This window comes from Periophthalmus magnuspinnatus, chromosome 21, assembly GCF_009829125.3.
Source record: "Periophthalmus magnuspinnatus isolate fPerMag1 chromosome 21, fPerMag1.2.pri, whole genome shotgun sequence".
Taxonomy (NCBI): Eukaryota; Metazoa; Chordata; class Actinopteri; order Gobiiformes; family Gobiidae; genus Periophthalmus; species Periophthalmus magnuspinnatus.
Window position 1 is genome coordinate 18,296,704 of NC_047146.1, and position 23,804 is coordinate 18,320,507.

The 23,804-nt window shown below is 38.0% G+C and overlaps 3 protein-coding genes across 4 annotated transcripts; 2 read left to right on the forward strand and 1 right to left on the reverse strand.

Annotated features, from left to right (window-relative positions):
* Nucleotides 1–628: 628 nt before the first annotated feature.
* LOC129457268 (heat shock 70 kDa protein 1-like) lies at nt 629–1,853 on the forward strand. The gene is made up of 2 exons (XM_055230371.1): nt 629–633; nt 1,291–1,853. The coding sequence occupies exons 1-2, from the start codon at nt 629–631 to the stop codon at nt 1,760–1,762; spliced, it is 477 nt and encodes a 158-aa protein (XP_055086346.1). The 3' UTR covers nt 1,763–1,853.
* A 1,040-nt stretch (nt 1,854–2,893) lies between these two features.
* Nucleotides 2,894–7,195, reverse strand: si:dkey-251i10.3 (uncharacterized protein LOC553498 homolog). The gene is made up of 2 exons (XM_055230334.1): nt 6,675–7,195; nt 2,894–5,173 (listed from the first exon to the last, which is right to left on the reverse strand). Exons 1-2 carry the CDS (start codon nt 7,136–7,138, stop codon nt 3,283–3,285), a joined length of 2,355 nt encoding a protein of 784 aa, XP_055086309.1. The 5' UTR covers nt 7,139–7,195; the 3' UTR covers nt 2,894–3,282.
* Nucleotides 7,196–7,545: 350 nt separating this feature from the next.
* On the forward strand, nt 7,546–23,161 carry ccdc93 (coiled-coil domain containing 93). 2 transcript variants are annotated; one of them, XM_055230335.1, is made up of 23 exons: nt 7,546–7,643; nt 8,542–8,655; nt 9,136–9,230; nt 9,356–9,467; nt 9,906–10,004; nt 10,100–10,156; nt 10,781–10,881; nt 11,593–11,613; nt 11,795–11,831; nt 12,313–12,396; nt 12,665–12,715; nt 12,929–13,015; nt 13,529–13,645; nt 13,725–13,787; nt 14,311–14,384; nt 14,463–14,544; nt 14,907–14,981; nt 17,166–17,237; nt 17,999–18,107; nt 18,633–18,753; nt 20,133–20,217; nt 20,310–20,423; nt 21,766–22,174. In XM_055230335.1, the coding sequence occupies exons 1-23, from the start codon at nt 7,557–7,559 to the stop codon at nt 21,820–21,822; spliced, it is 1,914 nt and encodes a 637-aa protein (XP_055086310.1). In that variant the 5' UTR covers nt 7,546–7,556; the 3' UTR covers nt 21,823–22,174. The 2 variants fall into 2 exon arrangements, with proteins under 2 accessions (XP_055086310.1, XP_033842227.1); XM_033986336.2 differs by lacking the exon at nt 11,593–11,613 and having other exon boundaries at nt 21,766–23,161.
* Nucleotides 23,162–23,804: the final 643 nt, after the last annotated feature.

Below are 23,804 nucleotides of genomic sequence, written 5' to 3' on the forward strand. Positions count from 1 at the left end.
TGGCACTTAAGACTTATGTTTTATATTGATAAACTACATGTAAATACTTGACTGTTAATATATTTATAAAAAACCTTTGCACTTTAACCTCCAGTCATGAAATGAGGTGATCTGAGTTGGAGTAAAAACACTACACTCAACTTCAATGTGTCAAACTTGAACATTAAATATGTTTTTTATAGATATATATACATATTTTTTCAATAAATGTGATGAAAGATGAACTTCTGTGATTTCTGTCATTGTTCTTAATGCAGTGAAGTAAAAATTTATTGGAGTAAAAAAAAAATCACCAAATGTTTGGATTTCAATTTCAGTAAGCAGATTAAATGCATTTATAGTAGTGTAAAAGTAACAGGTGGGCGTTATGCCTGTGACATAATGATATAAAATTATAACAAAAAGTCATACAAACACAGCATTCAGTCAATCTAAAACGGTTTATGTCATTGAATGTAAACAGATATAGGATAAACAGAGTAGGTTAAACTATTGTCACTGTGGTATAAAAAATATCAGTTGTACTTATCAATTTAGACTAAGTTAGGCCCACATAAATAAATCTTCATATTCCACAATGTTGATCATTCCAATATTGTTTAAACCAAACAAAATGACCATTAGTTAGATGAGGTCTCAGTGTTGGCTATTTCATGAATTAATCAGATGTTTTGGCTGAGGATCAAGGCTCTCATTGTACATGCTCTGTTCAAAACATTATTGGGTGAAAAAACCTACAAATGAAGTCATCTGACATATAACAAGAACAATTCAAAAACTTTCTTCTTGTCAGACAGGAAACTTTTTTACTTTCTAAGCAGTTTTGGCTAGTTCCAGTAAATATACATTAAAATAAGAACAAAAAATGTCACCTTTTTTCCAAAATATAACCTTTTCATAATTCACTATGTACATTTTCTTATTTTAACTGGTCAAATAACATACACAGTTTGGCCTATATTTGTGTGCAATAATATGACAATTTATTTATTTTTACTATCGAACTCTTTGTTTTAATGTTCATTTCAATTTACATGGACAACATATCTTACAATTAACAATATGTTGCAATCATTTCTATCTTGTTACTCTATAAAAAATACTCTTCAGCTGAATGGCTTTTAATTTCATACGTATTACTTAATAACACAAACACCCTTTTGACCACCATACCAATCTTTGTTGTAGTGTTCACAAAAAAAAACCCTAAACTTCAACTATTACTATTTTCTGGTATTTTCTCAACATTTCTGGCAGAGCCTCTAGAACACAGCTGACTGTCTGAGGGAGGGGCACACAGACAGGACATGTGTCGGCCGTGGACAAGAGCACCGGCAAAGAGAACAAGATCACCATCACAAACGACAAGGGCCGACTCAGCAAAGAGGAGATTGAGAAGATGGTGCAGGACGCTGAGAAGTTCAAAGCTGAGGATGAAGTCCAGAGGAACAGGGTCAGTGCCAAGAACGCTCTAGAGGCCTATGTGTTCACTGTGAAAAACAGCATCCAGGATGAGGCAGTGAGCAGCAAACTGAGCCAGGACGATCGCAAGAAGCTGCTAGACAAGTGTGATGAGACCATGAGCTGGCTGGACAACAACCAGCTGGCTGAGGTGGAGGAGTACCAGCACAAGCAGAAGGAGCTGGAGAAAGTGTGTAACCCCATCATCAGTAAGCTCTACCAAGGAGCCCCACCCACAAGCACCTGCAGAGAGGAGGCCCGCGGAGGCTCTCAGGGGCCCACCATCGAAGAGGTGGACTAAAGCAATCAGACCTGAACTCTGGGACTGAAATATACTGTGGACTGTTAAAAGACTAGTTATTACAATGTACTGTAACTGTTTTGCTACTAAGTATTATGTTTTAATATTACCACAGTTGTAAATATTCCATTTTCACTGATTCACTTTAATCAGTTAATAGAGAAGATCTCAGTTTTTCACATTTTGGTGCAAGGTAAATGTTTTTAATAAGATGTTATTCATTGTAAGTATTATATATCAATAAACATGATAAATGATATAGTGCCTAATGTGTTTTGATTAGCCAAACACTAATAAAAATGTGATTCATAAATAATAGCAGCACATAGTCTAGTAGATTATCTAAGTCCCTCTTGTAGCTATAGATATGTATTTTTTTACAAGGCTAAAATTAGGCCATTCATGACATGAACCCTGCTTATTTCTGCCTTTATTAGATAGGTGAGTGCTGAAAATTCTAGACACCCAATATCAGTCAGACCCATTTCTACAAAATAGAAACAATATTTTTAAACAGAAAATAACCTGAATAAGTGCAGTTGAGTAGAAAGTAGAAGATTTATCATAGTCATAATAGTAGTGTCTTGAAGAATTTGTCAGATTTTTCTTTTGAACAAAAAAAATCTATTAAAGAAATGTCTTCAGCATCACTGGTTTCAAACTCTAGATATATGACTGTTATGTTTTTGATATTAAACTGCTAATGTATTGAATTATTCTATAGGTCTATGTATTGATCTTGAAATATATTCACAATAAAACAAGATGTTGGCATAAATCAATTTATGTACTTGATACGTGAGAATTGGTCACCTAGGCATCAAAGTCACATGTTGCCAATAGGTGGCATCAAAGCACTAAGAATAAAATGTAGATCCAAACTGCAGATTAAGTACCACTACTTAATTTTTTTTTCAGGTCTTATTAAAAAAAAAAACATGGCTAAATTACATAATCCATCCTCTTAAAGGTTTGATGTAGTCACAGATCATCTACAAATAATTGTAAACATATGCCACTGAATAATAGTTTAAAATATATATCAGTTAACATGTTACTATGTATAATTGTTATTTGGGGGCAAGCTGAACACCATTAGTTCTACATATACGAGACAATGTAGAGCGTTTTATGTTAAACCCAATTTGCATTTATTTATTACTCATTAACATTCTTATGAAGAAAGACAAAGATAGTCAAAGTTGAAGTACTATATAGAAAAAAATAAGAGCACTCCAGAATGTATTTTATTACATAGACTTTATGCCATATCCAAGCAGTCAAATTAATTAATTTGCCTTAATGCAAATGTTTAGGACAAATATACAATATACAGATTAGCAGATTTACATACTTTTCACCTAGTCTGAAGTGAAAGCAGATATGCCCCCAAAACAACCCTCATCTTTATATGCAAGTCTCACTTTCTAATATCCACAATAGTTAGCATTTTAACTAAAGCTTTATTCTGAAACTTTTTGTATCCAGTTTAAAACAGAAAGCAATTTTCAAAACAGTCCCTACTCCCTGTGTTTCTTCCGCTTCTGTGCTTGTTTCTTCCTCCTCTCTGGCTGAGCTTTTTTCTGATTGGTTGCCGTCTGACTCTGTGATTTCTGATGGGACGCATTCTGCTGAGATTTCTTGAGCTCCTCGCGTCCCATTGGCTCGATGATGGCCCCTAGCTGTGTCACCACTTTGGCCTGGGTGACCTTCTTGACAGTTTTTTCACTGTTCCACGTCCTTCCCAGTGGACAGCGTATTGTGCTTTCGAACTGCGTGTGGTTGTCGAAAGGAAACGGGAGACTGCTAACTTGGTGCGGGGTGATACTTTTGTCCCTTTGTTCTGACATGATCACCTCTGGAAGTTTTGAATCTTTACGTTGTACAACTGGCCCAGTTTTGATTCTAAACTTTCTACGTTTATTTTTTGACGGCTTCAATCCCAGCCCACCCCATTCGCCCCATCCTGGGAGAGTCAAGTCGATCACTTTTGGTTTCCCAGCTGCTTCCTGTTTCCGTTTTTCTTTTAGGAAGTCAGAAACAACATCATCCCCTGCGAACGCTTCTTTGATAAGCCCACGCTGGTGTATTTCATCCTCCAGATCCTCCTCTTCTGCTTCTTCTGTCGTGAATTTCAGTGGGACATTTACAACTTTCGCCTCTTTCGTCAGAACTTCTTTCAATTCGATATTGCGTTTTCTCTTTTTAGCTTTTTTGGGTGATGGTTCTTTTGTGGTTTCTTCCAGCTGTACGATTTCAGTCACATCGTCTTTGATATTTTCAGACATTTCCAGATCTAGATTTTCTGCATCCTCAAATGTCTGAATCCTCGTAAGACCTTCAACTAGTGGCATTGAGTTGTCCACAATAAGTTCTTCTGGCTTCTCCTTCAACCCACGTATAATAGACGTAAACTCTGACAACTCATCTTCAGCAACGACATCCTCCTCCTCTTCCTCATCCTGGTCGGCCATTTGGTTTTCTTCCTCTTTACGCCTTTGACGCCTATTTTCAAATTCTCTCAGCAATGCTTCTTCTTCATTCACCTCCTCTTCCTCTTCAGACGACTCCTCTATCACAACCGCTTCATCCACCATCATAGATATTTTCTCTTCTTCTTGTTCTTCTTCTGTAAGTTTTCCTCTCATCCATGGATTTGCCACATTTTCAGCTTTTTCTGCGTCGTTCACAAAATCCGGCAGAACCTCCTCTGTTCCTTCCTCTTCCTCGTTGTCCTCCTCCTCATCGTTATTCAAAGCCGTGACCACCTTTTGTGTGAGGTCTTTGTTCAGTTCTAGCTGCTGCTGCATCGCCTTCCTCGCGTCTTCGTCGTACTTTGCCATAATAGCTTTCGACTTGGCCCATTTCCCGCTGTTCTGGTGCTTGAGCGACATCCTTTCTTGCATCCGCGCCATTTCTAACTTTTTCAACTCCTCTAGAGCCGCTTCGGGATTGGTCTTTACCATCTCGTCAAACTGCTTTAACATCTCTTTGCGCTTCGCCTTATTGTGAACTTTGTGGTACTTTTTGCTTTTGATTTTCCGCTCTCGACGTGCTTTAGCCTCATAGTATGATTGGAGAGCTCTGGATTTTTGGAGTTCAGCCCTGCGGATTTTGGCTTCCTCCAAACTCATAGCTTTGATGGATTCCTCTTCAGCGGGGGTGAGAACAGGGTTGTGTATGGGTTGTTTGTTGGCGTTGAGTAGAGCAAAAATCTCCTGTTCTAGTGGTGTACGGGCTTTCCATGCAGTCACCACATGTTCCATGGGTTTGGGCCCTGAGGGTTCCTGGTTCAATGGGAAAAGCAGCTGTTCGGCACGCTGGTTCTGCTTGATCACGCTCTTCCACTTAGACACCTCATCCGACACTTTCTGAAAGGCGATGTCTCGGTGAATGCGCTCCGTCTCCTGTCTGTAATGAAGAAAAGAAAACTATTAAATAAAAAAAAAAAACTGCTTTATAATAATTTATCTGCCAACTTCAATGCTCAACTCAAACACATGTAGGAATATAAGAATTAATAAAAAAGTATTACAGTGCTTAAAAAAAATAAAATAAAATAAAATAAATATATATATATATATATATATATATATATATATATATATATATATATATATATATATATATATATATATATATATATATATATATAACAAATGAAACACATTATTGGTCTCAAGATTTAAAATATAACAATAATAATGGCACTATAAGCGTGGCCGGGCAATTCTACGGAAAAAAAGTAAAATATTGAACCATACAATGTGAGGGAGGGCTACACAATTTTACAACCAAACAATGGATGTGGATGAAGTACTGAATTTTGTTAATTAAGTAAAAGATATAGAGATAAATAGATTTTCATGTGATACTTTTATTTGAGTAACTTTTTAAGTAAAAGTATTTAAGTACCCGTTTAAAAGTGTACTTTAAGAGTAAAAATATTTCACACAGGTGTTGTTAATTTGTTTAACTGTTAAATGAAGTCATATTTATCAAAAACGATTTTTAAGTTTTTCTTATGAATTTTGAGTATTTATTTTTGTTTGCTCAAAGCTGTTGGCTGAACTTGAAAACTTAAATCATACTAAAAATGTTTTTTACTTTTCAGTCTAGTTAAAAATGTAGTGGAGTAGAAAGTAGATATACCTCCTCCCAAATGTAGTTGAGTAAAAGTAAAAAGTATACACTGTAAAATGTACTTAAGTAAAGTACAGATACCTAAAAATTCTACTTAAGTACAGTACTTCACTACTTATACTACATTACCTTCCACCACTGCAACAAAATGATATCAAACTGCAATTTTTCTGCGAAGCATTCAAATTGTGAATACATTTGAGATTTGTGCAATAGTAAGATTTTGTTGAGAATTTATATCTGGGAGAAGCCTAACTGGCGCAAGAATCACATGCATTGACCATGTACCATATCTAGAAGTCTAAACTACAGGGTAAACAAGATTGTTTGCAGAGGAATGATGTTATTAAAAAAAAAAAGTGTTTATCGCCTTTTACTTTGACTATTTGAATTGTGATTTCGATGTTTATGTGATAAAGGTTGTGGCCCTACTATGAGATTAATAATAAAGTTCAAAGAAAAATGATACTGTCCTTTAGTAGTCAATGATAGGTCTGTCAAAAAATAGATAACTAAAACAAAGTAAAATTTAAGCAGGTCAATATGCTTTCTTTAACAGACCTTGTATGAACAAGAACACAAACTATAGAAACTATTATTAAGATACCATCAGCTCATTAAAGTGGGGTACTGTGTAATTAGGTTGTACTCTTTGATAATAAGAAATCACTTTTTTTTTCTACGTTTTGTCTGTTACTTCCTTATTTCTGCATTAGTACTATCCATCTGAAACATGTTCCAGAGCTTAGGTGCTTTAAACACTAGTTACCTGGAAAGTGGAGTGTCGAGTGTCTTGCGGCCCCGCTGGAGGGTCTCGATCTGCTTCTGGGCCTTCTTGGTGGCAGTGGGGATGAGGTCTGACAGCTCGATCTTTGATCCCTCTCCTACAGCGTTCACGCCGAACTCGGACACTTGGATCACTGCTTCGGACCTCTCCTCCAGACGCGTGCTCCGGTGCCCACCTCCCATGGAACTGATGGCTTGGACCAACTTGTTTCTTTTGCGTTCATCCTCCTCGTTTGCCTCCTCTTCATCTGCGCTTATCTCCGGGTTCAAATCCTCCTCCTCCCCGTCATCATCGTCGTAGCGAACTGCCCCAGAAACAGCCGTAAAATCCTCGGTTTCCTCTTGCATTTCACCCGAAGAGTCGCCGTTCGTTTCTTGGCGCTTTTTAACCTTTTTGCCCTTCTTCACCTTCATTTTACCTACTTTTTTCTTCATAACTTTGGCCATGCTGCAGCAGACACACTGATCCAAAACGACTGTACACACGTGTGCCGCAAAGCAAGCTGCACTGCCGTAAACCCCGGACTTGCCGTAGTAAAGGCAAAGTCGCAAAATGCTTTCTTTTTCCTCTTTTTTCCACACTTAAACGCAAATACAGCGAATAACGATGATTCAGAGTCGAGTATTTACACACACACTTTTACGTCAACGATAATTGTTCACAATTTAGTAATTATAATTTATTTTTATGCATTATTATTTATAGTTCACATTTAAGAATACATTTTTTTAAACTAATGGAATCAAAATTTGAGCCTATTATTTATTTATTATTTGTTGAAACTCCCATTTTATACCGTAAAAATGTAAATTGTTGTAGTTCCGCTGCTGTCATGTGACCTGTCATTCACAACATCAGGCCAAGATGGCGGCGGCGACTTCAGTTTTTCACAGAGTCAGAACAGGCTCCAAAATAGGCGCCCAATACGATCAGGATGGAAATATTATCCAGGTACATCCGTATATGTTATTGTATTATTCAAATGATACCCGAAAAAGATAAAGGTTAAGAAAAAATAGGCCTTAAATGGCTGTTAAGGAGGGCAACATTTGGAGCAATCTACAGAGCAAGCTAACTGACAGAGCCTCTAGTTTGTTCCTTTCAAAATATTATCAATCAGTCTAAATGAAATATTTTAAAAGCATTCATATACACAAGCTTTGTGTACACTTAAGACGTTTAAAGGGGCTTTTAAGTGCATTTGAATCTAGTACCAAAGCAGTTTAGTTTGGTGTATTGAATGGGAAAATAATTAACATATTCGGAACAAGGAACACTAAACCAGGACTAGAACTTTAAAGGTGAGCTACGTAACTTTTCTGATGGATGATCTTCCTACCTGATGTTGTCCATGGAGATGTTATTGCTTTGCCTGGAATGTTTCTCAGTGTGGTGTTAAACTTATCTATCTTGCATTTGTTTAACTACACTAAACAGATGTTTTTATTTTTCAGAAATGCATGCATTCTTACTTTGATCAGGATTACCTATCCACAGATCCAACTCGTGACTTGGCCTGTTTGTGCCACCTACTTTTCTCCATAGAGACAAATATGTTTAATGCTATACTGTGGAAGATGTCAGGCAAAGCAGTAACATATCCGTGGAAGTGGTGGATTGAAAGTTATATAGTACACTTTTAACCAGGATTAATTAAGATGTATTTTATCCAAGACTAAACCATATCTTAACCATAAGGACTTTATCATGATTAAAACAAGGCCAAAACAGGACTAATCCACATCTAACACAGGGGTGAATCCAAGACCAAACCAGTATTTAAATAAGATATGTTCAGGGCTTGTAAATGTGAGAAGTACAGATCTCATCCATCCCGCTCTTGTGACAGGTGGAGACCCGAGAGGATGAGGAGCAGAGTGTTAAACTGGCTGAGATCTTGGAGCTGCTGTTGGCAGCCGGATATTTCAGAGCCAGAATTAAAGGGCTGTCACCTTTTGATAAGGTCTGGACAAAATGAACAATGATATGTAATGCATTAGTCTTATGTAGCACTTACAGACACTAAAAGTCACTTTACAATCCCATGCATTATTCATTCACGCCACACTATGTGGTGGTAAGATACAATTCTAGCCACACCTACCTTAGGGCAGAAGTGAAGTGAGGCTGCCAATCTGCCCCATCAGCTTCTCCACACACCACTTTCAAGGTAATGTGAGTGAAGTGTTTTGTCTAGGGACACAAAGACAGTTTTGCCATTAGCTTCTCACTGTAACAGCTGATATTCCCAGCGATCTCCCATCCAAATACTAACCAGTCCCAGCCTTGCTTAGCTTCTGAGATCTGATGAGATAAGGCCCATTCCATTATATTCTCACTCCCATCAAATTGGCTAAATAAAGAAAAACATTAATACAATAGGCAGCCCTGATGAAGAACATTTGTCTTTTTTATAGTTAAGACTCCCTGTTTCTCTTTGCAGGTGGTTGGAGGAATGACCTGGTGCATCACAACATGTAACTTTGATGTAGATGTAGATTTGCTTTTTCAGGAAAACTCCACTATCGGCCAAAAGATGTGAGTGCCCTGCTGTCTGAGTTATACTATACATGTGTTAAACATTATAGTACAAGGTTTTAACATTATATTTCAGCCCAAATATTCTTGTTTGTCTTAAAGTAGTTTGCTGTGTGTGATTCCAGAGCTCTCACAGAGAAAATCGTGTCTGTCTTGCCTAAAATGAAGTGTCCGCACCGGCTGGAACCACATCAAATCCAAGGCCTGGACTTTATACACATTTACCCTGTCATACAAGTGAGACATGGTTCTCAATGTACCCCAGGAATTTTTTTTCCCCCTCATGCTAAATCTTAATTATTGTTTGTTTTTTTGTTTTGTTTTTTTCCCCAAAAAAACAATATAAAATTGGCTTTCAGTATTGATTTCATGAACATGAACAAGACTCATAATCAGTGCCATTTAACACAAAAATAGTAAAATTGACTGTTTAGATCTCATGATAAAAACAAAACAAAATATTAGACATATTAGATATACAAAAAAAAAAAAAAAGACATGACGGAATCACTTTCATTCTATTGTGTTCAAAATGCAGTACTCTGATTGCACCATGTAACAGAATACATTTCAAAATACATTTTAATGCAAGTACTCAGTATTCTCTGGCTAAATGCATTCTCAAGTATTCTTCCCCTCACTGATCACCCATTTGCTGTGTTTTTGCTTCTGAAGTGGCTGGTGAAACGTGCCATAGAGACTCGAGAGGAGATGGGTGACTATATCAGGGCCTATTCTATTTCACAGTTCAACAAAACTCACAAACTGCCAGAGGTAAGGGTGGATTAAAACCAACATTTTTTAAAATGTTGTATGGAATAATGTGCAATTCCTTAAAAAATGTAATTGATTGTTCCTCTTGTCTGTAGGATGTAGAGTTTGAACAGAGAAAAGGCAAAGCAGTAAAAACGGTTTTGGAAGTTTTGGTGAGTATTTAGTATTGTATTATCAGTCTCAATATTCAAATCTCACATTACGTATGATAGTAACCATCAGTTATAAAATAATGTGTAATATTATTGGTGGGGAGGCTCAGTGCTTCGTAGATGCTTCACTTAAAACATACAGAAAATTAAATCTTACTAAAAATAAATAAAAATTGCTCTTAGAATAATTTAGTTAACTTAAAAACAAAAACAACTTTTAATCATTGCCATTTAACACCAAAAATATGTCAAATGTCTTCTTCCAAAGTCTGCTCCAAACCACATGCTTTTACTGACACAGAATTGGCTGTAGATTTCTCCATTAAAAAGACCAAAAGTGATCATTGAAAATTAGAAATGACTGAATCTCGGCAAGGAAATGGCAACCCAAATGAGAAACTCATGTGAGGCGCATTCTGCTTTCTGACTGTGTTATAATTTAGTGTTTTGGTTCACAAGAAATGTATTCAAACAACTTGGCCATCATATCCAGTGTTTTGGTAATCAAGAAGAATTCACCATTAGAACTGTTACCAGAAAAAGCTGCATTTGATTTGAAAGTGTCTACGTAGACATTATATTAATTCTGTTTACCCTCTTCTTAACTATGCTGTGATGTTGCAGGATGTGTACAAACCACAGAGGAAGTACAGGAGACAAAGAGATGCAGCCGATTTGACCGATGAGGAGTCCAGGGTCCAATCCACTTTGCTGGAATATGGCAGGTCAGTACATGCATTAAAAATGTTTATATACTCTATATATTGACAGGCTGGATATCCAACAGAGGTACTGCTGTATAGGATTGTTTCACCTAACATATTCAATAAGGTTTTAGTTTTAAAATTGAGGTGTAGAGTCAATCAGAATGGTAGAATTTACTGTTAATTAATATTTTGAAGAAAATTTTATTTGCACAATGTCTATTCTATCAGTATATTTGATCATAGATGGCTTCACAGAGCATAATATATTTCTGTATTATATAAAGTATCATATCTACTTTGACCCCTCTAACAAATGTTTTCACAAAATTAAATTCAGAAACTACCCATTTGAAACTATTAAAGTTCTATATCCTCGAGTCATTCTAACTATCTCATATTACTACACAAAATAATTTAGCCAGCTACATTCTTTCAAAAGTAAGGTCCAATCTGTGTTTTTTTCTGTAGGAATGTCAGGATTGATTTACATTGCTGTAAATTGTGATTATGCATAGATGTCACAATACAATAGTAAGAACAATGGCAAAATGTAATATTTTTGCATTTGTTTATCTACTTCTGATACATTGCAAAACATATGATCTGATTATCTTTATTGAGAGAATATAGAAAATACTGCCCACCCCTACCTTGTGTTCTTGCCTCCTGAAGCTCTCTCTACATGCTTTTCTCATTCTCATCCCTCCATCTCTTCCATTCCCCCTGTAGACAGACAAATCTGCCTTTCTTGTAAGTAACCCCCCCGCGTGTCATGTGTTGTGGACACACTTCAGGCATGATGGCTGCATACTGGATTTCTTTGATGGTCCATGTTGCTTATATTTGGCATGGCGTTTCATTGGTTGTGTGACTAGTTTTCTTTCCTTTTAGTTAATATTAATAATTTATGTTTAATTCAAATATTTTTCAGGAGGTATGGGTTCAGCAAACAGACCAAACAAGACAAAGTAAGTTCAAATGAAATATAAGGCTGTGCAATGATCTGCTAGTTTAAACAGTGCAATCACAATTTGGCTGTAATTTAAACTGTGTAACTTTTCAGCTGGAGGGTTTGCCTACTTCTCTCCATGGAGATGCTATTGCTTTGCCTGGATTATTCCACAGTACTCCACAATACTCCACCAGAAAAGTTACATAGTAACATAGTGTACCTTTAAAGTTAAGAAAATTAAATAAAAACAAATATGTATTAAAATGGACAGTTTAGGATAAAATTAGGAGTGACAACTCAAATTAATGATTGGAATTTTGGATAATTCACAAGACGTATGTATTTTATTGTTATTGAAAATCCCAGATGGATTACTATAATGTTAACCATAGTGTAATATGGATTGTTTAGTTTGATGCTCTCACATAACTTTCTAATTGCCCAACTTTCTTCCCAACAGTATTGTAAAGCTGTTTGTATTTGATCGTGTTTATCAGGTGGATGGTCAGAAGACAGTGTCTGGTGTTTCTCCATCAGGAGCAGACATGTCAGAGGAGCAGGACCTACAGGAGGTGGAGGAGGTCAGGGCTACACTCAGGACAGTACCTAGAGCACTGCAGTACTGTACACTTTTATTGGTCGTACCTGGGAGTCCTTGAATTCAGACCTTATTAGTACCAATTTGGCCTGCTGGTTTAGTTTAGAACTGGGTTTATCCTGGTTTATACCTTGTAAATAAATCACATTATCATGATGATGTAAAAATCATTACACACATAAACATACTTTTACATTGATTTCTTAATGCTTTTGTTATGTTGCAATAATTTGGTGATGTCTTTTGTTTAGATGCGGATTAAAACCCTCATGACCAACATGGCTGCCATGGCGATAGAGGAGGTGTGTAGCCATCAATATATTGAACGAACTGTAAACCATGTTATGCCTTACTCTTGTATTATCACCGTTTTTACTGTCATTGATGTGTGTCCTGTGAAATGGCGTTTCTTCTAAATGTGTACATCTGTGAAACTAATTTCCATGTGGGGACCGTGAAGTAACACTGTATCCCTCTGTGAAAATGGACTCTTGCACGTCATGTTGTTGTTCCAGGGGAAGCTGACGGCCAGTGCAGTGGGGCAGATAGTAGGACTGCAGTCTGAGGAGATCAAGCAGATTGCCTCAGAATACAAGGAGAAGGTACGTGAAAGTCAAAGACTAATATATTTTGTCATTGCAATAGTCTTGCTCATAAAATAAAAACGTAACACTCATTACAGCTCCAAATGTGAATTCACAAAACTATATACTAATAAGAATATAATTACAAATAAATATTATTTCAATATTAATATTGAAATCTTCTACACAGTTAAAATTGTTCATTTAAATATGCTTTTATTGCTCACTTGAAAAACAATTAATTCCAAGATAAGTGGATAAGTTGATAGACAGGTTTAATGTCTTATTGTGCAACATTCCAGGTAAAGCAATAACATCACCATGGAGATGAGCAGATTTACAACTGAAAAGTTACATAATGCACCTTTAAATTGTTTGACTAATTGTTCTATAGATTTAGTTATAGATGATATTTTAGTGAACTGAGGCTGAGACAAAACTAAATAGTCACTGAAATGGTGCACATACTGTATATTGAATAACATGAGTCTGTATTGTGTGACCACATACTGTTGTGTTGTTTTCCCACAGCAGAGTGAGCTGTCGTCAGAGGAGCTGTCAGAGCGGTATGGGCCCTTACAGCAGCACCGGCGAGCTGTGGCCTCACTGCACAAACAGATCCAGCAGAGGAGCAAGGCACTGGAGGAGGTTAGGGCAGACACATGTGTACTGTACAACCAACTCATTCTGCACTATGGAGATGTTTATGCATTTGTTATGTTTACAGCTGCAAGCCAAACACGAAGAGGCGAAAGCCAGCTGTGATGAGGCCAAGAGAAAACTTACAGAGGTAAAAGCAGTCACAGACACTCAAATTCATTGTTACACAAATCTGATATTCTGTGTATAATGATAGCTCTCAATTTATTGTGCCCCTTATGCCCCTTAAAACGATCTCTTGGAGACTGGACCAATCAATTCACTTTACATTGAAAAACTGTCATGTGTAACTGCAGCAGTGAGCCTCATCATTTTGGTCTTAAAATGTTCATATTGACCCCCTCTACATGATCCTGGTATTTTTATTTCACTATTGTGTCCATAAATCAAGATATGAATATTAATAACAGATAAATCAGGTGCCCTCTTCCCTAAAGGTTACTCGTGGTAGCATTAACAACGGGTTTGTTTGACAGCGTTGCTAGGCACCCACTCTGTGCTAAATCAGTGGTGCGGGCTGCAAGGCGCTTTACCTTCATTAGCCTTGCTCTGGATTGGCTCTTTGGTTGGTTTGACACTCATGGTCGTAATTCCAGATATGGAACTTGGCTCCAAATTCGTCCATATAAGTCTAATCTATGTGTGTGATGCAGGTGACAGAGGAGTCTTCCAGGCTGGAGAAGGAGCTGCTGACATTGGAGGAGATGGAGAAAAGCGCTGACCCCACGTGAGGATGGTTCTACTTCTCAGTACAGACTTTGATCATGGAGGATCTGATCATATCACTCATGTATTTCTGTTACAGAGTCCTGGAGAAGCTGCGATCACTGGTCACCATGAACGACAGTCTGAAACAGCAAGAGCACGAGTTTAAGACACACTGCAGGGTGAGGGCAATAGAGGAGAATTTAACTAGGCACTTTACATGCCCAGTATGAATCAGATTAGGGCTGCAAATCAGATTGAAATAGCAATTTGGATTAATTCAATTGGCAAATCGCAAAGGCTACTATCATTTCTTCCATGACCAACTGTCTTTTTCTGCTCTGTCGTTTAGAACCGTACAAACATGTTCTGAAAGAAAACAGACTGACACATTACACATTTAGAAGTTCATTTCATGTTTATACATTTTGTCAGTAAAAGTTAGCTTTACTAACAACAATTTTGGTATAAATGTTAAATATTATACATTTTTATACAAGCACAAAATCCTTGTTTAGCCTGTATTTGCACTGTATTTTTGCAGGAGGAGATGACTCGACTACAGGAGGACATAGAGAAGTTGAAAACCGCATCTGGCCAGGACAATGAAGAAGAGAAGGTACAGACTTATTGTTGACATTTAAAGTACATATGACTTGGTTTGGTTTGGTGGGATAATAATAATAATAATAATAATACATTTTATTTGTTAGGCGCCTTTCAAGGCTCTCAAGGTCGCCGTACATACATGCATATACAATACAAATAGAACAATGTAAAATGATTAAAAATACATTTAAAAACAAATATAGATTAAAAGACAGTGCAGTTATGGTCAGAGTGGTCAGGATGAGAAGGCCTTTCTAAACAGATGAGTTTTGAGTTTAGATTTGAAGTGTGGGAGTGAGTGTGTGTTGCGGAGGTCATGGGGGAGGGAGTTCCAGAGCTGGGGAGCAGAGCAGCTGAAGGCTCTGCTCCTCATAGTGACAAGACGGGCAGGAGGGACAGTGAGGTGCAGGGAAGAGGAGGAGCGGAGGGAGCGGGCAGGTGTGGAGATGTGAATGAGGTCAGACAGGTATGGAGGGGCCAGGTTGTGGAGAGCTTTGTATGTGAGGAGTATGATTTTGTAGTGTATGCGGTGCGTGATGGGGAGCCAGTGGAGCTGTTGCAGGACAGGTGTGATGTGGTGATGGGAGGGTGTGTGTGTGATAGTGCGGGCAGCTGAGTTTTGGACCAGTTGGAGTTTATGAAGTGATTTCTGTGGGAGTCCGAACAAAAGAGAATTGCAATAATCAATACGGGAAGTGACCAGGCTATGGATGAGGATGGCGGTGGTGTGTGGGGTGAGTGAGGGACGGAGGCGGTGGATGTTTCTGATGTGGAAATAGGCGGACCGGGTGATGTTGTTGATATGGGAGGTGAAGGAAAGTGTGCTGTCGAGGATGACACCCAGACTCTTTACCTGAGGGGAGGGGGAGATAGAGGAGCCATCAATAGATATGGAAAAAGGATTTATTTTGCTTAGGGTGGATTTGGTGCCGACGAGTAAGAGTTCTGTTTTATTGCCGTTAAGTTTGAGGAAGTTTGAGGTGAACCAGGTTTGTATTTCTGTGAGGCAGTCTGTCAGGGAGGAGGGTGGAAGTGTAGAGTTGTGTTTACTGGAAATGTAGAGCTGGGTGTCATCCGCGTAACAGTGAAAGTGAATGTGGTGTTTTCTAAAGATGGAACCAAGGGGGAGAAGATAGATTAGAAAGAGCAGAGGACCGAGGACAGAACCCTGAGGAACACCTGATGTGACAGGGAAGGGGTGTGAGGTGAATGACTTGAGCTGAATAAACTGAGAGCGATCTGAGAGGTAGGAGTGGAACCAGGAGAGGGGAGTACCAGAGACACCAATGGAGGAAAGTCTGTCTAGGAGGATGGAGTGTGAAATGGTGTCAAATGCTGCACTGAGATCTAGCAAGAGGAGGATGGAGAGTGAACCAGAGTCAGCAGAGAGGAGGAGGTCGTTTGTGATTTTCAAAAGGGCAGTTTCAGTGCTATGGAGGGGACGGAAGCCAGATTGAAATTGTTCGTAGATGTTATTGGAGGAAAGATGAGTGTGGAGGTGGGCAGCAACTGTTTTCTCAAGGAGTTTGGAAATGAAGGGTAGGTTTGAAATGGGACGAAAGTTATTGAGGTCAGAGGGATCAGAACCGGGTTTTTTGAGTATCGGAGTGACGGCAGCAGTTTTGAGGGTGGAGGGAACAGTACCGGAGGTGAGAGAGGAGTGAATGATTTCAGTTATGAGGGGGGACAGTGCAGGGATGGAGGTTTTGATGAGGACAGTAGGGAGAGGGTCTAGTTGACAGGTGGAGGATTTGGAATAGGGATAGTACCTCTGGTGAATATTTATCATAGTCTTACATCACTTAAGTGGCAGTTTGTGGAAAAAAAGTTGAGAGAAAAGCACAAAAACACAGGATGTAGCGCTGATTTCTAAAAGAGCCTCTAGCTATGTCATTAACACTAGCAATTCCATCCAAAATACAGGGAAAGGCATTTCATTGACAGATTAACACATCCCAGTTTAGTAAAATCTTGAAATAGAATTTTACTAACAATGTGAAAAAGTACCTGTCACATGATTTTGCTAAAAATGTTACATTTTTTTCCAGTTTTGGCTCAAGTTTTTTTTATTTTTTTTATGGGCCTACATTATTTACTTAACTTATTTGTTGAAATAATCAATTATATTTACAACATGCACCAAATGAAATCAAAATCATATACCGACTTTGTTCTATTGCCTGTATTTCCCCAGGAGAGGAACCAGCTAATAGACCAACAACACAGCGCAGAGAGAGAGAAGCTGCAGAAGATCCGAATGCTCATGGTAATGTAATCTCCTGACACACACACAGTTAGATTAGATTTGAGAGCCATGACACAAGCCCTGCTCACATACACCTTCAGTCACCAGTTTGTTTTGTCCTGAGTATTTGAGAACAAGTCCCTTTCACAGCATGGTCTCTGCTTATGTTGCATATTACACACATGATACAGCAGCTATTTCAAACAAAGATGTGTGAGTCAATAGAGATCTATCATGACACCTGGTCCATTTAAAGGTGCACTATGTCACATTCAAGATAGACAACGTTAATGCCATGCTGTGGAACATTCAAAGCAAAGCAGTAACATTTCCTTTCTTTCATAACAGTACCTTCCCCCAGAAAAGATGAATACAGTGGTCCCTCGTTTATCATGGAGGTTACGTTCTAAAAATAACCCGCAATAGGCGAAATCCGCGAAGTAGTCAGCTTTATTTTTTACAATTATTCTATGTAGTTTAAGGCTGTAAACCCCTCACCACACACTTTATACACTTTTCTCAGACAGGCAATAACATTTTATCACATTTCTCTCTTGTTTAAACACTCTCAAAGTTCAAACCTTGGTAGATTTAAAAAAATAAGTGCAGTATTATAGATTGAAACCAAACATCAAGACCTGTTTTCAGGCCCAAACATTTGTACGGACAGTGTAAATGGAGCAGTATATAACTATAAAGTTAAAACATAACTAAGTCCTCTAAGAAAGCTCTTACTTGATCTTTATTTGTCTGTAACCTGTCGCTCTACCTCTGTTATCCAGGCGCGTAGGAACCGAGAGATCGCCATTCTTCAGAGGAAGATTGACGAAGTGCCCAGTCGAGCTGAGCTTACCCAGTACCAGAAGAGGTTCATCGAGCTCTACAGCCAAGGTCCCACCATGCACCCACTCACAGTCACATCATGGCTACAGATTCACATCTAAAATACAGCAGGTTTAACAACACATTTTAACATGAGAAGAAAAAATCCAAGAATGTTAGGTTGTACTTCTATTCCAAAAGTTCAAAATCAAACTTGGTGAATAACATTCAGCAGTTTTTTTTTATTTTTATTTTGGTTGTGGTTCAAATGTAGCACTTCTGTGGATGGACTATAAGATTAACTGCAAAATGAGAATGCCAAAATATCACTTTATGCCCATATTACACTGTTCCTTGATTATTAGTAACTTTTGAAGCTTTTAGTCTATTTTCTTATGAATTTTCTGATTTTGCATCTTTATTTAAGTACAATTTCTTCAGTAATAAATACATAATATATTTTTGTTTTCTTTTAGCAGTGACTTCATCATAAACTTTAATTGATATGTTCACATGTTTAATAAAATTTTCTGTTTCTTATATCAAAAATGAGTTTTGCCTATAATAAAGCTTAGATTGTGCTCATATTTTCAGTGTCTGCCACTCACAAGGAGACGAAGCAGTTCTTTACTTTGTACAACACACTGGACGATAAGAAGCTGTACCTGGAGAAGGAGGCCAATCTCCTCAACTCCATCCACGACAATTTCCAGCAGTGAGTACAGCCCTGGCCACTCCCTGTACCCAAAGATCATAAGTGAAGTAGCCAGGTACTTTTCAAGGATCATTCATTGAAAATGTAGCTGGGTGAATATGTGGCATCCTATCTATCTCTATCCTTATGAATAAGGATAGAGATAGACTGATATATATCTGTTGGCGATGTATATCTGACAGATATTTTTTAGCATCGGGTATCAGCCATAAATCTCCAGCATAGGGTGATATTTTGTTTTGGTTGATTTGCTGCCTAGATCATACACACAATGCTTTATTTTAATACTTTAATATGAGGAGATTACTGCACTAAATGTGATGCACTGCTCTCTTAAAGGTCTTGATTAAAAAAGGGGCTTAGGGGGAATTGTAGTAAATTTTAATTACATCATTTGGGGAAAAGAATCCAAATTGGCCCCATATATCAGCCCAAATATGGCCATCAGTTGCTCTGGATTGTGAACAATCGGTATGGGCCATGAAAACACCCATATCAGTCGATCTCTGGTAAGGATGGGGCAAAATCTAATGCCACAATGTTTATAGTCTTTACATTTGGCATTGGGAGAAAGGGTTAAGTTGCATATCTTCAGTCAGCTGTAGTTGAAAGACTCCTTCACATAGAGATTTGTAGTTAACTGATTCTCCAGAGGTAACAACTTGGCGCCTGTGCCTGGCTGTGCTTCTGTTACACATCTGTTTTCTTACTCTTTTGTGATTTTCATAATTTTATGTCTGGCTATGTCAAGCCTTCCAACAACTAAGGTCTCAGCTGCTATTCAATATCATTGTCACACGATGTTTCACATCAACGAGCACATGGAGGATGTGTGTTACCTGGGGAAGGTACACTGAATTTTTCCCTCCAAATTTGGAATGGTCAAAATCATCACCAGAATACCTGCTGCTTGTCAAGTCCCACAGGCACAACAGGAGGAGAAAACAGGATTACAGGGCTGGTGTCTAGTGAAGGCAAAGGAAGCAGCGATCATGTTCATCAAATCTTGTCCGGATCTCTAGAGAGCGCTCGGTGCCTGAAACCGGTTCCGGTCAGCATGTCGGATCTTGACTTCACCTGTGTGGAGTAGGCCTCTCTCGGGCCAATGTTTGTCTGGATGTTCTACTGCAAAATGGAAGTTGAAGGATGATACAAGTGCAACGAACATGTTTCTTTAGAGTGACAACAGCATCAACATGTTCTAAAATGTTTACATTTTAATTGGGCCAATTAACTACAAAAATGGTGTACTCAACTCACTCATTCAACAGTGATTTTTAAAACAGGAATCATAAAACCTTACTAATAAAGGATATCTACATGATAAATTATCTGTGTTTGCATAGTGGTCCATTTAAATGGTGTTTAATTTGTTTCAGGGCGATGTCGTCAGCTGGAGCCAAGGAGCAGTTCCTCAGACAGATGGAGCAGATCGTGGAGGGCATCAAACAAAGCAGGATAAAGGTACAGCCTCTACATTTAAACTGGAGTTGCATTGTCAGTCATAGGAACAATGTAACGTGTGTGTGTGTCTGTCTGTGTGTATGTGTGGTCAGATGGAGAAGAAAAAGCAGGAGAACAAGATGAGGAGAGACCAGCTGAACGATGAGTACCTGGAGCTGCTGGACAAACAGCGTCTTTACTTCAAAACCGTCAAAGACTTTAAAGAGGTGAGGGAGAGACACTGCTGCTGTCCTTTCACACTTGAATATGAATCACTCTTCAATATTAATTAGACAAAGACAGCCTGAGTAAAGAAAAACAGCCATGGCTCTACTTAGGCTTTGGGATTCAATAAACTCACTGTCTAATTCTAAGACTTACATATTTGTGTTAACTCATTTGGCTTTTTATGCCAGTTTTCAGGAAAATATAGTTTACTCAAATACTAAATAAGATAATAAATACCCTCTGTAAATTTTGTATCTTATATGCTAACAATATTAAGCAATACATTTGAATTTGTCCCCATACAATTTGCAGATATATACATTCTACATCTGGTTGATTTTGGCCAATTTTATACAAAACATGTATTATTTTACTTGAAAACATTGCATGATGTAAAATGTACATATTATATTCTTGTAAACAAAAGTTAAAGAAAACATTCATATAAAGCACCTTGGGGTCTTGTTCACGTCTCTATTTAGGGAAAGATGGAGTGTGTTATTGACAGATCAGTGCAGTATCAGCTCCATTAGAGATAGTGAAGCCCAAGAGGAGGTTGCAGTAGAGCTGCTGCTCCTCCACGTAGTGAAAAGCCAGGAGAGGTGTTAGGCCATGTCCCAGTGGGAGGAGACCTGGGGAAGACTTGGCACACGCTGTAGGGACTATTGATACTTTGCAATTGATGCCACCAGCATTCCCTGGGATGATGAAGCTAACTGGAGGCACTGCTCTGTCTGAAGCTCTGTTACTAAAGTTAGACTTTAATCTGAGCTTTATTTTAACACAATCTGACTTACATGGAACTACAAAAACAGGTGATCTGATTTTGTAGTTAAAACATGTTCCTCTCAAATAATAAAGTCACAAGCTAGCATTAACAGTTTTTCAGTTAATCGCTCTCACTTTTTCTGTTGAAAATCAAACACCTAAATGGAACCACGAATGCTCGTATTAATAACAGTCTCCTGAAAATGTTGTTTAAATCTATTTAGTATTTTTTTTCTTGTACATTTTAAGATTGTGTGAAAACCAGACTGTGTTTGCTAATGTCTGTCATGTGTCCACATGGTAATAGCTAAACATTCTGTTATAGATATATATGCAGAACCCCCCAAAGTGATATGCCTGCAAAGTGTCTGGGCTGTGAACACTTTGGGGTTCACGATATTGAGACCAGTAAAATGTGGAAAGCTGAAAATCACATGCTACAAATGTACAGATCTGAATAGCTATTTCATAAAAAGTATAGCTTAAACATCTGTGTAACGTGCCGAGAAACCTGTTTGTCAATCCAGTTAGGTGTAGGTTTTCAATAACATAATGTGTGTTTTGTATCACCAGGAGTGCCGTAAGAATGAGATGCTGCTGTCCAAGCTCCAGAGTAAAGGTGCCTCCTGATGCTCTCTCTTGCACACACTCAAGAATGTACTGTCTACTTGAACATTCCTGTCCATACAACAAGCAACTGTGCCAAACCGCCCTGAGAGCAGCCTTAGCCCACAGCCTGGCTACACCACGCCACCACTTTATCATTATATTCTGCAGAGAAGGTCATCCGGTACTGCTTCATATATATGGGATTCCAAAGGGGGACTAACAGACTAACAATGCCATGGGGTCTTATTCCGTGTAAAAGCTGCTAACCAAGTGAAGTACAGACCTCTACAAACATGAAATACATTGGTTTATTAATAGTAGTGTATTTGCTTGACAATAGAAAAAAATCACGTAAATAGCTAATCTGATTGTAATCACAACTAAAGAACTAAAGAGGAGAGTGAGAGGAGAGGAGGGGTGGGACCTGGAGGACTAAAGGAGAGAGTGAGAGAGGAGAGACTAAAGGAGGGAGTGAGGGGAGGAATGGTGGGGTCTAGAGGACTAAAAGGGGGAGAGCACTAAAGGGGAGAGTGAGGGAGAAAGAGGAGCGTGAGGGAGAAAGAGGAGCAGGGTCAGAAGGACTAAAGGGGAGAGTGCAGGGGGTCTAAAACTGTCACTCCTTGACAGTTTTAGGCCTGCAAATTAGCTGCAAATGAACCTAGTTTGTTCTAAAATGGCAAAAATGAACCAGGAACAATATAAAATGCTACTGTAACAGCATGTGCAGTTTAATTGCAGAAAAAACACTGATTTCATGTTTAGTTCCTCTTTAAACTGTCTTGAAGCAATACCTGATGGACTTTCTCTGTGTAGAATTCCATACGAAGAATGTGTGGTTAGTCAGGTTAATACAACACACATTTGTACTAAACATTTACTTGTTTAATATTTGTATGTATTTTTTCTCACTGGGTTGTATACATCTGATATAATGTGAATACCTGCTTTATGATTTGCACAATGAAGCACACTGTTAAATTTGATTAGGAATTATAGTATTTTCTATTCACTTCCCAGGAATAGCATACAACCCATTGAGAAAAATGTACTCTCACTAACTGAATATAAACAATTGTTTTTTTGCACTTTATAATTTGAGCAAGTATTTTATAATGAACATGTCTTATTACAAATCATGCATATGGATCGTTAAGTTAATAATATTCAAATCTACATAATCGCTATAGAAACAACAAACTGGCTTGCGTACATTTCATAATATCTGAAGTTTTAAAATCATGAACAGAATTTGAAGCCATCCAAGGCTCTTATCCAGTCTCTCTTCCCAGATCAACTGTGTTAAAATGCAGAAACTATATTTTAAAATGTTATTACTGTAAAATAAAACTATGAATTATTGATATCTGTGCATGTATTTGAATTGTGCTTTAGTTTGTTGTTCTACCAACTATGGGTCCAACCGGCAACTTCTCCGCTGATTTCTAGCTTTGTTTTTGTTCCTTATTCATCAAACAAGAGACAGTTAGCGTTGAAAAACATATGTTTTAAAATATTGTATTAAATATGTGAATAATATAGTAATAATCTTCCATAACATAGGATTACCAGTGTGTGCATCTCACAAACTGCTGGTCACCGCTAACGCTAACTTGACCTAGCCTAGCCTACCGTCTTACCTCAAACTCCCTGGTACACTTAAAATCTTGTTAGCATTAAACAAATGCAATTAATTTTAACGTGAGATGTGTAGTAACGAAAAAAAAAAAATTAAAAAGAGGAAATTGTAAACCTCTCCATTAGTTTCAGCTGAAGCATCTTGGACCCAGAGGTGACGTCACAGTTTACAATCCCATACACGCATACTGGCGTTTGTGTTTCAGCCCTGCCGCATAACATTTCAACCAAAGACATTGACTAATGCACTATTAATATGTATCCATCTTACTGTGAGCAGGCTTGCCTCTCCAGAGACCTGACATGTAACTTGGCCTGGTATGGTGTCTACTACCTGCTTGTCTCCATGGAATTGTTGTTGTTCCTGG